At 40.4% G+C, this 14,666-nt stretch overlaps 1 protein-coding gene across 4 annotated transcripts in view; it reads right to left on the bottom strand.

The window, feature by feature from the left end:
- Positions 1 to 14,666, bottom strand: part of PDE7B (phosphodiesterase 7B) — a 221,687-nt gene that overhangs the window by 17,115 nt on the left and 189,906 nt on the right. For all 4 annotated transcript variants that reach the window (XM_035108920.2, XM_060272704.1, XM_035108921.2 and 1 more), the window contains 5 exons: positions 8,404 to 8,555; positions 5,782 to 5,845; positions 4,429 to 4,524; positions 2,809 to 2,909; positions 1,063 to 1,194 (listed from right to left, as the gene is read on the bottom strand). In XM_035108920.2, the coding sequence (XP_034964811.1) occupies positions 1,063 to 1,194; positions 2,809 to 2,909; positions 4,429 to 4,524; positions 5,782 to 5,845; positions 8,404 to 8,555 (545 nt within the window). The remainder of the gene's footprint in view (positions 1 to 1,062; positions 1,195 to 2,808; positions 2,910 to 4,428; positions 4,525 to 5,781; positions 5,846 to 8,403; positions 8,556 to 14,666) is intronic.

Below are 14,666 nucleotides of genomic sequence, written 5' to 3'. Positions count from 1 at the left end.
GTTCACCAGAAACAAGCAGAGCACAAGTGAGAGTGGCCAGTGAATTAGGTAGTATAAAATATAACCTGTACTAGCATAATAAATCCTAAGGTTCTCTGACCACAGTTACACATTTCAGATACAAAAGCAACTGCTTGCTGTGGGCAACTTCTCACGTTCTTTTTTTGAAGACATGGCTGCAATGTTTGGAAATCCCCTCTGTGCACACTGTACTTTTATGTTTTGAGTGAGAGTTGAAACTTTCCAATTTCTTAAGAATGTCTAGGAAAAGGCCAACTGCTTCTCTCCAGCCCCACCTCCCAGTCACTACTGCCTACTTAAATCAGGAAGGGGTTCTGTGGGATGCCAGAGGGCATACTATATTGTCATTTATAGTGCCAAAACAGGTAACTCACCCACCATATAATAAGGAGAGGGTGGGGGACACAGGGAACAAAGATGTAGCTAGTTACTAGTAAAGCATTTTATCTGTGTGAAACAGCTCTTCATTTTGAACTGGGGTCTTCTCTGTGAAAAGTATGGCTTTGGGTAGGATTCCATAGAAATACAGAATAGCACGGAATGTTATAATGGGAATATAACTTTTTTTTAAAAAAAAAAAAGGTTTATAGCTCCTAAGTTTGAAAGTGTGAGGGGAAGTTTTCCAGTGTCTACATAGCTCCACTTTTCTCCCCAAGACTAAAAAAAACAAAAATGTATTGTGCAAAACAGGACAAATTATACAAATCAGTTTAATTTTCACGAGTTGCCAACTTCAGATGTTCTACTCACAAAAGTTGGATTGCAACTCAACTTGAAAAAGAAGGAAGTGGCAGCATATAGATAGCCCTGGATATAATGATGTCTGGTTATTTGTGATGGTGGCTAGAATGTTTGTTTGTATAAGGGAGAAGAATTGTGAAGGATTTGTATCCAGATATGGTTCCAGAGTTTACATGACTCCTTCCTAAGATAGAAAACCTAAAGTTGCAATTGTAGTGCTACAATATAAAATGCAGCTAAGCTATAATAAAAATCTAAAATTGTACTTGTATAACTTTTGAAACATAAGTACACTCTCACCTGGTATAAACTGGCAAGGTGGTGTTTGGTTTTTATCAAAAATGGTTGGTTTACTCCTGGATGATCTACATCATGTGCTGCTGCAGCTAGTAGTCCAAGCATGATGTCCAGAGGTGTGAGGAAGTTGGCAAGCTGCAACCATGCAAAAAATCAAGGTTAAATGAAATATGAGAGCTGTTGCTCACCATACACAGCTAAGTGAACTTTTATGACAATGCAGAGTAAGTTTACTATGTAGCTCATTTGCAGCTCCACATTATTGATTTTCGCAGCAGCACACTTTGGGTGCTTCCAGGCTTCTGCTATATTTGAGTGGGATTTAGTCACACTTGCAAATCCAGTGGTGCAATTAAACTGATGTGGCATTCTAGCACAAAGAAACCCCCTTATAAAAATAAATACCAGACTTTTTGCATACAAGTAAGTGACAAGAAATATGGGACCCAAGTGGCGCTGTGGGTTAAACCACAGAGTCTAGGGCTTGCTGATCAGAAGGTCAGCAGTTCGAATCCCTGCAACGGGGTGAGCTCCCGTTGCTCAGTCCCAGCTCCTGCCCACCTAGCAGTTCGAAAGCACATCAAAGTGCAAGTAGATAAATAGGGACCACTCCGGCGGGAAGGTAAACGCCGTTTCCGTGTGCTGCTCTGGTTCGCCAGAAGCAGCTTTGTCATGCTGGCCACATGACCCGGAAGCTGTCTGTGGACAAACGCCGGCTCCCTCGGCCTATAGAGCGAGATGAGCGCCGCAACCCCAGAGTCGGACACGACTGGACCTGATGGTCAGGGGCCCCTTTACCTTTAAGTGACAAGAAAAAGCCCTGGGAAGTGTGGGATACCATTTGCTCAATGCAACATTTTACAACCTCCCTACAAACAAATCTGAATGCATGCTCAATAGGTAGCTGACAGTGTCTAACGTCACAAACTTTGTGTAAACAAATCAGGATGAATGCCTGGAAGTGACCTCGCCTGAAGCAAACGGTTGAGGTGCCAGCAATCAAAACAATGTTCAAATGGGGAGGTGGATGTTACATGTAAACACCTTTTGAAAATCTGCCAAAGGATAATGCAGATACAAGTTATACCAGCCAAACCTCGTGCACTACAGTACTGCCACAATGACAGATATTAATGGAGTAACATAGTGCATTGTAAAAGAGCATTATTTTAGCAAATCTCAAACGTCAATGTAGCACCCTTTGATTTATGACGGGGGGGGGGATCCAGCTGTTCTGTCGCTGGTGGGCATTCATGAATAATGTAGCTGTGAATAGCTTAACTGAGGGCTCTAAACAAATGGAAAAGGTGCTGCATAAGCAAAGTACATACCTACAGATATATTCATCAGCTGTTCTGTTGATCTGGTGACACTGGATTTAAGATTGCCTTATAGGTCCTTCATATGTTCCAACCATAGGATATGCATCTCTAACATACTTTGGGTGGTAGTCAGCTATCTTTTACTCAGTGTAGACCCACTGAAACCCCCTCCCCTTGGAGCTTTCTTCATTTCAGCTTCATAATTTCTGTGTGTTTGTGTAATTTTCTTCGTCATTTTTTTAAAAAACTAAGAAACCGTTGCTGATCAACAGATCTGCCAATCTATATTCTGCTTCAACTCAGTCAATCCACAAGCAAAAAACCCCAATAAACATCTTGAGGAATGCATTTCATTAGTAGAATGGTTTCAGAATTTCCTATTGAGAAATTATCTTAACCATTCTTAGAAGGGAAGTAGTTTGGTTACCTTGGGCTCCTTTAGGTAGCAGTGCATAGCTTGGGTGACATCAGCAGCATGAACAGCATTGTGGTATGGGTTCTGGCTATGGTAATCTTCTTGCACCATAACTAGAAGTAAAAGAGGATAAACCATTGGTTAACAGTGCCAGAAAGCAAAGGGTTAAAGTGTCACTTATATTTTGAAGCATTCAAAAGTTGAGTCCCACCCAAATGTCACAAAATAGTGAGCAAGCTCTTGAGTCCAAGAGGATTCTTCATCAGGCTGGATGTTAAGCAAACCAGAAGGGGGTAGTGTTAAGCAGGAGTGGAAGTGAGAGGAAAGCTGGTTTGGCGCTGAATTCATAATGCCTACATTGGTCAAAAGTTCATTTTTGTTGCCTAGGCAGAATGGCTATGGGTGTATGGATTGTCATGCAGAGTGCCAGCACTTCAGAATTTACCACTGACTCTTACCCCAAAACATGATCATCATTTGAATATATAATTAAAATATGTTTGGTCATTTTGAAACTTTGGATTTATGTCTTGAATTCAACCCACTGAAGCTCTTTCTTTCTTTTTTTAAAAAACAAAACCCAGTAGCTTGGCACTCTTACAAGACTGTCCCTTGGTGGAAGAAAAACACACCCGCATGCTAGAAAATGTTTGTCAGATTTTTAAAGGCTTGGAAGCCTCTTTTATAAATCACCCTTCATGAAAGCATGAATTCAGAAGAAAAATAAATAGTATTTGTGGAGGACAGAGGGAGAAACTATGATTGTGTAATTATTTAAGATTGCTTTTCTATATGAATATTAATATGTTGGTACCTGCATTTTCTGCTGCAAGAGATTAACACAGCTACTACCTATCTGGAAATGGCCTCAAAATCTTGTCCTCCAAAATCACCCCTGCACTAAGGCAAACAGAGACCAGACATTCTGAATCAACTTAGCATTTTAAGATTCTCTAGATAATATGTTTATTCCAGTTCTGGAATGGGTAAACTTTCCAACTTTACAGCTCTTCCCACTCCCATTATCATAAGAAATGAGAATTGTACAGGTTTGCTGCTGAAGCTGAGCCTCCCATGTAACTGTTCAATTTCAATTTACCAAAGACTGATAAAATGTCACACTAACCCAGCACTAAAGAAGAACATATTATACCAGGCCTGCCCTGTGGAACGCCCTCCCATCAGATGTCAAGGAAATAAGCAGCTATCCTATTTTTAAAAGACGACTGAAAGCAGCCCTGTTTAGGGAAGTTTTGAATATTTAATGCTGTATTGTTTTTAATACTCGATTGGGAGCCGCCCAGAGTGGCTGGGGAAACTCAGTCAGATGGGCGGGGTAATAGAATGGTACCTCTACTTACGAATTTAATGCGTTCTGAACGTACATTTGTAAGTCGAAAAAAATTGTAAGTCGAATCCCATAGAAATGCATTGAGAGAAAAAAATCATAAGTAGAAGCAACCCTATCTAAAAATTCGTAAGTAGAAAAAATCCTATCTAAACCGCATCCAAGATGGCGGACGGAGCTCCATTCGTAAGTAGAAACATTCGTAAGTAGAGTTATTCGTAAGTAGAGGTACCACTGTAATAATAATAATAATATATTGGTAGAGAGAGGGAAGAAGTACTTACCTAAAAATCTGTGTAATGTAACCATGTCTAACTGAAAATGGTGGATAAGCCCATGTACGTTGAAGAGGTGGCACAGCAAGGTTACAAGGCTGTTTCCTGAGGGAATAGACAGACATGCATTAACTGGATGAAAAAAACCACATTTAGCAACCTTGTTAATTGTGTTGCTGTCTTGCCCCGCTAGCGTTGTCCATGGATATGTAAGTTGTTAGAATCATAAAATTGTAGAGTTGGAAGGGCCCTGAGGGTGATTTCACTAGAATGCAGCCTTCTATAATTCATAATGGCTTTGCTGGGGAGCCAGAAATGCAGGCTCCATAAGCCTGAAAACCTTCCTTCTGCTTCTCAGTTATGTTAACGCATAGACTCGTGTTACTCCAATGGCAAGAAAATCCCTCTCATAATGGTATTTTCAGAAGCGCCCCCCAAAATAAGGGCCATAGGATTGGAGGGGGCATAGCTTGGTGGGTAATCTAAATGGCTTGCACAAACAAGATCCCCTGTTCATATCCTATCATCTCCATTTAAAGACTGAGACTGCTGGTGGCGGTACTGGCTTGTAGGGTAGCTAGCAATTTTGTGCAAATACTTTGGTGTGCTGAACTTTCTTGTATTCACATTCAAAATTCCAAGGGGTTGTCTTCTCAGCCTTCTCAGAGTAAACCCATTAAAATTAATGAACCAAAGTCAGTAGTGTCCATTAATGTAAATGGGTCTACGCTGAACTAGCACTGAATATCATCCTACATGTCTAAAAGTTCTGGAAACAAAAAAGGAATGGTTGCTATTTAAATTGCTCGGCTTCAAGAGCTAGGAGGAGATAATAGCATATATATTTTTCAACCAAATAACACTGAAAAACAATTCCCAAGAAAATTGCATCGTAGTTTTCTTAAATTATTTCCAAGACAAATTCTGGGTTATAGCAGAAAATGGTCTGGATATGTTTTGTGTGGTTTTTTTTTTAAAAAAACAAGATCTAGGCGATTGAGGGAAATGAGTATTTCCATGCTTCAAGGATGCCAGGAATAATGGTGTCAATAGCCCCATCTCTACTGCCTTTTGACATCTCTTCAGCATACATATATTGTCAGCCTTTTCCCACAACCATGGGAGCTGGGGGTTTTCCTGTTGTTATTCTCTCTCACAGTTACAATAAACCTACCATTAAAATTATGGACTGGCCATTTCTTCATCAGAGGGCAAACAGGCAAATTTAGCAGAGGATCAAATACTTCCCCCCTCAATGTAGGTAAAAACTATAGCAATAAAAGATTTAAGGATGATGGAGAAACCTAAAGGCAATGGTTAAGAATCAATAATGTTGTCTGAAAGGTATTTTATGCAACTTACCATTCGTCAAGCGGTCAAACAAGAAAATGTCAAAATCCCACATTCCCACTTTGGATAGCATATACTGGGAATATAAAAATAAAAGGCAGAATGACTATGTACAAACTAAATATTGACAGATTTACATGAAAATCAGTACTTTATAAATTATGGGGCTCAGAGTTTCTAGGAAACTGCACACCCTCATTTAAGAGATGTGGAAGTGGGCTGAATTTGCACAGTGGTAAGGGAAATGCACTCTATGTTCAGAAGTAACCATCCCCTTTCACATATTCTGGATATGAGCTCACAAATTATTATTACTTTCTTATCTTTGCCCTGGCCTTTGACACCTGAGATATGTGCTTTCAGGACCCACCCTGCTCCTGTGATTGTAATCTGTTTTCACTGCATTTTGAATTTTAATTTGTTGTAACCTGTCCTGGGTGAAGGGCGGGTGATATATTTAATAGCAACAACAAGGATAACAATAAATAATTAGATTTAATAATTAATAATAAACCTGAAATAATTGTACTAATTTAAGAAAAAATAATATATTAGAAATAACTTAGTACATAAAATTGTACTCTTTGGTACATTTATGAAATTTGAAAGTGTAAGTACCTTTGTTTTAATTAAGTAATAGTTCAAATGTAGCCAGTTTTAGAGATGAACCTGCATACTGAACACTGCAATCCTATACATGTCTAATCCAAAAGTCTCAGAAGCAAGCCCAAAATGAGATTTACTCTTGGCTTATTGTGCATAAGATTGCAGTCTAAGACACCTAAGTATAGCTTAGTATTTGTCAGTTGGGAACTGTAAACAAAACTAGGTTTTTATATGGAAAGCTCATTATCGGAACTCAAATTATTGGGGGGGGGGACTCAGAAAATGGGGATGGGGAAACCTATGGCCCTCTATTCATTTCTGGACTATTGCTCCCTTCATCCTTGACCCTTCATCCTTGATGGGAGCTGGAGTCTGACAATATCTGGATGGCCATAGTTCCACATCCCGGCCGTAGTGTAATTAACAATTTAGAACAGCCATCCCCAAACTTCGGCCCTCCAGATGTTTTGGACTACAATTCCCATAATCCCTGACCACTGGTCCTGTTAGCTAGGGAGTTGTAGGCCAAAACATCTGGAGGGCCGCAGTTTGGGGGTGCCTGATTTAGAAAATCAGCAAGACCATCTAATCTACCTGCAAACAAATCAAGACGAATGCTCAATAAACAGGTTCTCTAGGAGCACCCATAGAAACTAGAAAATTAGCTATGCTGAACTTGCTTTCTTTTTATCCCATTCCATCCAAGTAGATTATATATCCTTGAAATAGGTTCTTAGCATAGCTCTAAATATATTTCTCTAAAAAGAACCAGCATCTTAAAGAACCACAGCTTCTGCTTTCCACTTTCAGCTTCACAGACTTCAGAAATGTATTTATTTCATATATATTTTACATACTGCTTAACGCTAGTACCGTCTCTAAGTGGTTTAGAAAGAGAAATTGAAGGTTTGCCCAACATTTCAGACAAAAACAGGGACACATTTGCAAAACCGCAACTTCTTGAAACTTCCTGATATAAGAATGTAAGAAGAGCCTGCTGGATCAGGCCAATGGCCCATCTAGTCCAGAATCCTGTTCTCACAGTGTCCAACCACTGTGGCCTGCATTAAAATCCACAAGCAGGATTCGAGCACAAGAACCCTCTCCTTCCTGTGGTTTCCAGCAACCAGTATCCATTGCTGCATTGCTGCTTCTAGCTGAAAGTATGCTTTGCTGAAACCTACTTTTAACCCTTTTGTAAAGTTTGTTTGCTGAAATGCCTGTTCTCTGCTGTGTTAATTTACACTGTGATACCTGGTCCAGTGCTGTTTTTGAAACTGAAGGCAGGGGTAGCACATCCCATTTTGCCCCTTGAGGCAAAATAGGCAGTGCCGCCCCTGCCCTGCCGTTCCCATACCTGTTGCGCCACTGGCACTCCTTCGCATGCCCTTCTGCTTCTGCAATTTGGGGCGAGATCTCACCCAAAACAAGCAAGATCTTGCACACTCGCAAATCTTGTACGATTACAGCTGAAATCAGTGGTGCTTCTGCGGAGGCAGTGGGGCATCCATGTGCCTAATGGCAGAGCCAGCTCTGCTTGAAGGTATGGCTTCTTTTCACAGAATCACAGAGTCAGAAGGGACCATGAGGATGGTTAAAGATATACTAGAATAAGGGTAGCCAACATGGTGCCCTCCAGAGTCACACACCTTTGAGTTCTACAACTTGCAACATTCATAACTATTGACCATGCTGGTTGAGGCTGATAAGAATTGTAGACCAGCAACATATTGATCACACTATGTTGTCTATCCGTGTGCTACAGCACACTTGGGTCATTTCCCCTCCCTCAGCAGTCCCCAAATCCGACTACACATTGTTCAGGAGAGGTGTCTGACCCACTGGAGAGGCATTTCAGGGGGTGAGAAACATTCTTTCCATGAACTTCCTTATGTTAAATTATCTCAGGATCCGGTTTCATATATATGACATTCCTTCATGTTGAATTCAAGCGAATCTTCACCAATCTCTTTGTTACATTTAGAACAGTAAGTCTTTAGTAGGGAGTTTGTTGGAGAAGCCTCTTACCCTTGCTTGCCCAAGGTAGCCTTCATCCAGCAAATACAGCGAAGCCTGCGGTACGATTCCACGCAGTAGCCTGGATGCATGGAAGTATCTCTGGAAGCTCAACAATCTCTTTACTTTCTTCTTTGTTCCAATTTCCCCTGAGTAAATGGTATCTGTGGGGAAATGACAGGTACAAAGATCTTCACTAAACAAATAAGCAGGAACTCAATGAAGGCCAGATTCTGACTATGTTTAAAATGCAAAAGTACTAGGACCGTGGGGCTTTCTCTTCCAAACAGATATGTTTCTGCCACTATATTCTGCTCTCCCAAGGGCAACAATAAAACAAATTATAATCTGTCAAAGATATGGAGCATCAAAGCATGGATGCTTTAACATGTTCTACTGGAAAAACATGTTCTACTGGTATCTGAAGAAGTGTTTAACATGTTCTACTGGTATCTGAAGAAGTGTGCATGCACACAAAAGCTCATGCCAATGACAAACTTAGTTGGTCTCTAAGGTGCTACTGGAAGGATTTTTTTATTTTGTTTGGAAAAACAAATATAAGGATAAAGTGAATTATTTAAGTGGGTTTTTCAGCGAAAAACAAAAAAGCAATGTGATTCAGAACAGCTTGGACTTGCAACCAGCATGAATATTTGATAGAACAATGTTCTAGGGAATGTTGAGTAAAGCATGCTGAGGGGAGCATTGGAAGATAGAAACAAAGCCAAATTTCAAACAGAATGAAACATCTGCAGTCATAACAGAAGTGTGAAAAATATCCTTTAAAACGCATGTTATATTTAAATAATGTAAGGGTGGCACTGACTAAACACACATGACCAGATGGTATCTGGTACAAGATGCTCCATGATAATGTACAATTCATTATATGTTTATGTTTCCCAACTTACCTTACATAGGCGATGTTCAGGTTGGGGCAATTATCTTGGGCCTCGTACATGGAGGCACCCAAACAAACCAAGACAAACTTGGTTATGTTTCAGTGTTCATCATAAGCTACACTCCATTTACTGGGTCTGACTTCAAAAAGACACATCTTCTCTTATTGTCCCCTTGTTTGGCCTCCCACTCCTCTCTCAGACTGCCAGGAGTGAAGCGGCTGACCCAGATAGTCTGAGAGACCAGTTCTCAAAGAATCTGCAATCAATTGTAATATGTACACAGCGGCTGTGTACATATTACTGACTTAAAATATAATGAGGTTATCTCTACCCTGGCTGTGTTTCAAACCACTTTCATGTTTATTAGTATGGTTTGACGTATTTCAAAGTCACCCATGTTGTAATATTCATTTACTGACTCACACTTGAGTGCATGAAATGGTTAACCTGCCCTGAGCTCAAGTTGCCAGTGTAGGTGACGTTACTAGGCTCCCAGCAGCCTCCCCCCTCTTTCTTTTCTTTCTCCTGCTTCCTTCTCTGTTACAAGAGAGAAAACAATCTCTTCCAAACCTCTCTCTTCAACAACCCACTCTCTGTTATTACAAGTGGAGGAGGGTGTGTTTGTGTCTTCATCATATGACTTAACAGTTTCAAATCATACTGAAGCTGGTATAGGGGGAAATGCATCAAAGTGCAGTATTTCCCAATAATCTACAGGATAGATATGGATTGTGGCTAATGTTCTGTGTTCACAGTCCATTGGTGGGAGCATGCTGGGTGTGGAGTTAATGGAAGCAGGCATACAGCCTGACATCTGCTTATTGGTCAGCAGTTGCCTCTGCTTATGAGCTTCCTCTCTGAACAAGAAGTATGTTCCAAGCTTCCAACCCAGTTCAGAAATTCCACTGAAAATTAGACAAATACCCAATGACCACTATTAGAGAAGCCACTGTGTTTCTAGTCGACCACTGGACAGGAATTTATTCCACTGAATGAACAGAAAACCTACTAAATTCAGTAGAGAAACCATCAAAATTAGCAACATTGTACTGGCCAAATTGGTTGATACCTGAAAGCACATTAACTGCTGAATCTGCAAACAGATTAAGGTAAAGTACTGCAAACTTAGGTTTAGTTCCACTGATTCTAGAGGGCTAGCAAATTGTTCTGTAAATGCAATTGTATGATAGAACTGCATTGTGTCACAGTAATAAATTTGACAATCAACCATCTAAGGAATTTTCAGATTGAGTGTCTTAACCTAGCTTCCTAAATCTTATCTGTAGTTTTATAGTAAGATACATTTCAAAGTGTAAAATTATGGATGATTGCAGAGTAAGTGAAAGGAAATAGCCATTCTTTCCCCCGTTCCTCCTTAAGGAAAATGAACATAACCTGCAATAACAGAAAACCCTGTTTTTCATTTATCATCTTAATAGTTCATCTACTTTGTTCTCTCTCTTCCTTGTGTCAGCTGGAAAATCTCAATGTTATCATCAGAACACCCTTTCCTTAGAACAGAAGGTCAGGTAACAAATTAAGCAACTCACCGCTATGTGTGTGTGTGTGTGTGTGTGTGTGACATATATGAAAAAGGATCAGGTAACTAGTCAGATTCTTGTACAAATATTGTCCAAGTAATATAAAAGATTTTTATGGAATTAGAAAAACAATCCTTTATTGTGATTGCAAGTTAACACTGGGACGTTATTTTAGTGAGTGAAAATATCTGACCAAGTTGATTTGGTTTTCTCAAAAAAAGGAAGGGAAGGGAAGAGTCTAACCTACTTTCAGTAATGGTTTCAACTAATTAAAATGCTGCTGAGAATTTGAAAAACATAGATATTTTCACCATAACAGAAGTCCTTTAAAAATCCTACATGAGGATTCCATAACTATGTCCTGTTTCATGGTATTCCAGCTTTACTTGTGCATCTTCTAGCTAAAAGTATCATCAAATACTTTAATATACGTCTAATCAGAAGTAAGCCTGATTAAATTTTATGAGACTTACTGCTTTTACACCATACTTTTAAAGCACATTTCATTTCCCAAAGAATCCTGAGAAGTGTAAGTTGTTAAGGAATCTTGGAATTGTATACTACAGTATCCAGGATTCTATTTGGGTGTGAGGAAAGCAATGTGCTTCAAATGGATGGTGCATACACAGCCTTGCAGCCTAACTTAAGCAAATGAAATGATTCGTGTTATTGGGTTTGAAAATAAAATGCCATTTTACTAGTATTTGATTTGAACACACAAACACACAGAACACAAGAAATCTAAAAGGTATCCTGGAGTTTTTGTGGATATTCTTTTTATGGTGTTCATGAGTGGGTGAGCTGGAGAAATCTCAAGGCACCTCTAGATGGGTCTGATACTAGTATCAATTTCTGTGCTTTCAAAACCTGTAAGTCACACATGCAGTGCCCTTCAGCCTGTTTGATTCTTTACTAAGTCCACCTTGGTAGGCACCAGTCTGACACAGGATGACCTTTCTATGGCGAGCATGGGGATGTCTTGGAGAAAAGATGTCTGCCTTTCCCCAGGGCACTTTCCCCTCTCCAGCTGTGCATTAGTGCCTGACAGGGATTTCAAGAAACTGGTATCTGAGTGCACCAGGCACTACATTTGAGCACTTCGATATTGGTTTGGAATACAGTATCAACTTACATGGGGGTTCTGGTGATCACACCTAAAGCCAAAACTGCATATACAGCAGTCAAAGCACTGGGTTCAATGGCAGGTGGGATGTCTAAAATATTTTCCCCCTAGATGTCTGCCCCCTTTCTTTCCCCCCTTTTTTTTATAAAAAAAATATTACTAAGTGCATAAAGCTGAATGCACAGAAGTTAAATGCATGGAGGTTACAGACTTACTGTAGTCTGTTCTGCCAAATTTGGGGGTGGGGGAAGAGGGAGAGCTCTAAAGTGGCATGTTTGACTGATGAGCCACAAGTCAAGTTCAAAGTATACAGTTTGCTATACTTGAGCCAGGGTTAACTAAAGACATTTTGGTGCTTTAAGCAAAATCTCCAAGTGGTACCTCCCCGAAGCCCCAAGCTAACTTCTATGAAGGAAGAAAGTTCTGAGAATGAAAATATAACCCAAGAATACTAACTGTACTTGTTTAGTTGTTGGTCAAAGGAAATCTGCATCCTAGTGTTAATATTTTTAGATATGAAAGTGACTTTCACTGGGGAATCTTGTGTAATTTGTCCTAATGAACAATAAGAGATGTAGGTCTCATACGCTGTGGTTAAACCACTGAGCCTAGGGCTTGCTGATCAGAAGGTCCACGGTTCGAATCCCTGTGACGGGGTGAGCTCCCGTTGCTTGGTCCCAGCTCCTGCCAACCTAGCAGTTCGAAAGCACGTCAAAATGCAAGTAGATAAATAGGAACCGCTACAGCGGGAAGGTAAACAGCGTTTCCGTGTGCTGCTCTGGTTTGCCAGAAGCGCCTTTGTCATGCTGGCCACATGACCTGGAAGCTATACGCCGGCTCCCTCGGCCAATAATGCGAGATGAGCGCGCAACCCCAGAGTTGGTCACGACTGGACCTAATGGTCAGGGGTCCCTTTACCTTTATATTAATATGGTCCATAGTCCCTTTCTTGGGCTGCAGTTTTAGGTGCTTAATAACAAATTCCCCATTAGGAACATAACAGGTTATTGGTTTGTGTGGTTTTTAGTTCTTGCTTTTATTATGTATTTTGTGTTTTTATCTTGCATTTGTATGTTGTGAACCGCCTTGAGATCTATGGAAGAAGGGTGGTATAAGCAAGCAAGCAAGCAAACAAACAAACAAACAAACAAACAAACAAGGGGAAGCACTCCCCGGTTCTCTGGGATTCACTCATCCCCCTGCCACTGTGCCACATGGAATTCCCTCTTGTTCTTAATTAAGGCAATCAAGAAATATGTGCTTTACCAGTCATTGACAGATTGCATCCTATGATAATGAAAGCTAATTTTAATCACCACACATGAGTCACTGAAAGGATTTGGTTCAGTGACTCACTGAGCAACTTAGTCAATCGGAGGATTAAATTATTGCTGCCTTACCAGGAGAATCTGTTTGGAAATCCATGCTAGACTAAGCTCCAGTAAAAAGGGGGGAAAGGATGCAATAAACATCTGGTAACAGAAGCGCAATAAAAATGTGAATTTTACCCTTCATACTATACAGGTTAACTGTTCTTCTACAGATGGCCTTGTTTAATTACACACTCACACCAGAACTCTCACTTTGAGAGAATTGAGGGGTTTACAGAACTGCGACATGGTTTGTACACTGAAATGTGCTACAGTTTCATTAATAAATGCAGGTTAAAGGCACAGTTCAGATGAAGGAAAGCATTTTAATTTCTGTTCAATAGGATTTTAGAGTGCTTAACTGTGGCTTGATTGTGGCCCATACCACGAGCAAAAATTCCACCAAGTGAAGGGAACATTGAGCTAAAACCATAAATCTTCATGAGTTGCAAAATTCAGGATTACACATTCTAGAAAACTCCCAGGCCTCAAAGAAAACAAACCCCACCTGAAATCCCTAGTGGAAATAGCACACCTGATCCCGCACGTTATGCAGGTACAGGATTCTTCATCACATAACAGCCCTTTGCTTGTATGTCTGGCTTCCTATTTGACACATAAGGAAGACGGAGGGGAAAGTCCCAACTTTCTCCAGGATAGTTTCTAAGGGCTCATCCACCACATCTGCTTGTCCTATGCCTAGAAAGCATGGGTCCAAGAAGTTTCCCCCTTGCCCCACTCTTTTTTCAGGGAAAACCCACTCTTTATCTCTAAGCTGGAACAAATGGCAACCGACAGAAAACCTGATTGCCATTTGCTCTGATTGAGTGCTAGAGAGCAGTTTCCCCGGGGGGGGGGGGAGCTGTGGGACAAAAGGAAATGTGGGTAAGTAGATTTCCATATTTGCCTCCGGTACATGGTAGTGTGTATTGGCTGCTTCTCTTATCTGTCCATGAATTCCATCCTCTGGGAACATCCAGAACTGATTAAGCAGTTTTCACCTGATGCTGCAGCTAAAAATACGATATATACCGGCGTATAAGACGACTGGACGTATAAGACGATCCCCAACTTTTCCAGTTAAAATATAGAGTTTGGGATATACTCGCCGTATAAGAAATATGACCCAGCGAATAAGACAGGGATGGGCAACCTTTTGAGCTTGATGTGTCAAAATTCACCAAAAAACCGAGCATAACTCGGGTGGTGTGTCACTTCGAGAAAAAAACCAATAATTTCACGATATTTATAGTTTAAATAACAAAATTGTATAATTGTAATATATCATAGCTGCCAAGTTTTCCCTTTTCTCGCGAGGAAGCCTATTCAGCATAAGGGA

This window comes from Zootoca vivipara, chromosome 3 (assembly GCF_963506605.1).
Source record: "Zootoca vivipara chromosome 3, rZooViv1.1, whole genome shotgun sequence".
Taxonomy (NCBI): Eukaryota; Metazoa; Chordata; class Lepidosauria; order Squamata; family Lacertidae; genus Zootoca; species Zootoca vivipara.
The sequence above is the reverse complement of the archived record's forward strand: the minus strand, read 5'-3'. Positions and strand labels throughout refer to the sequence as shown.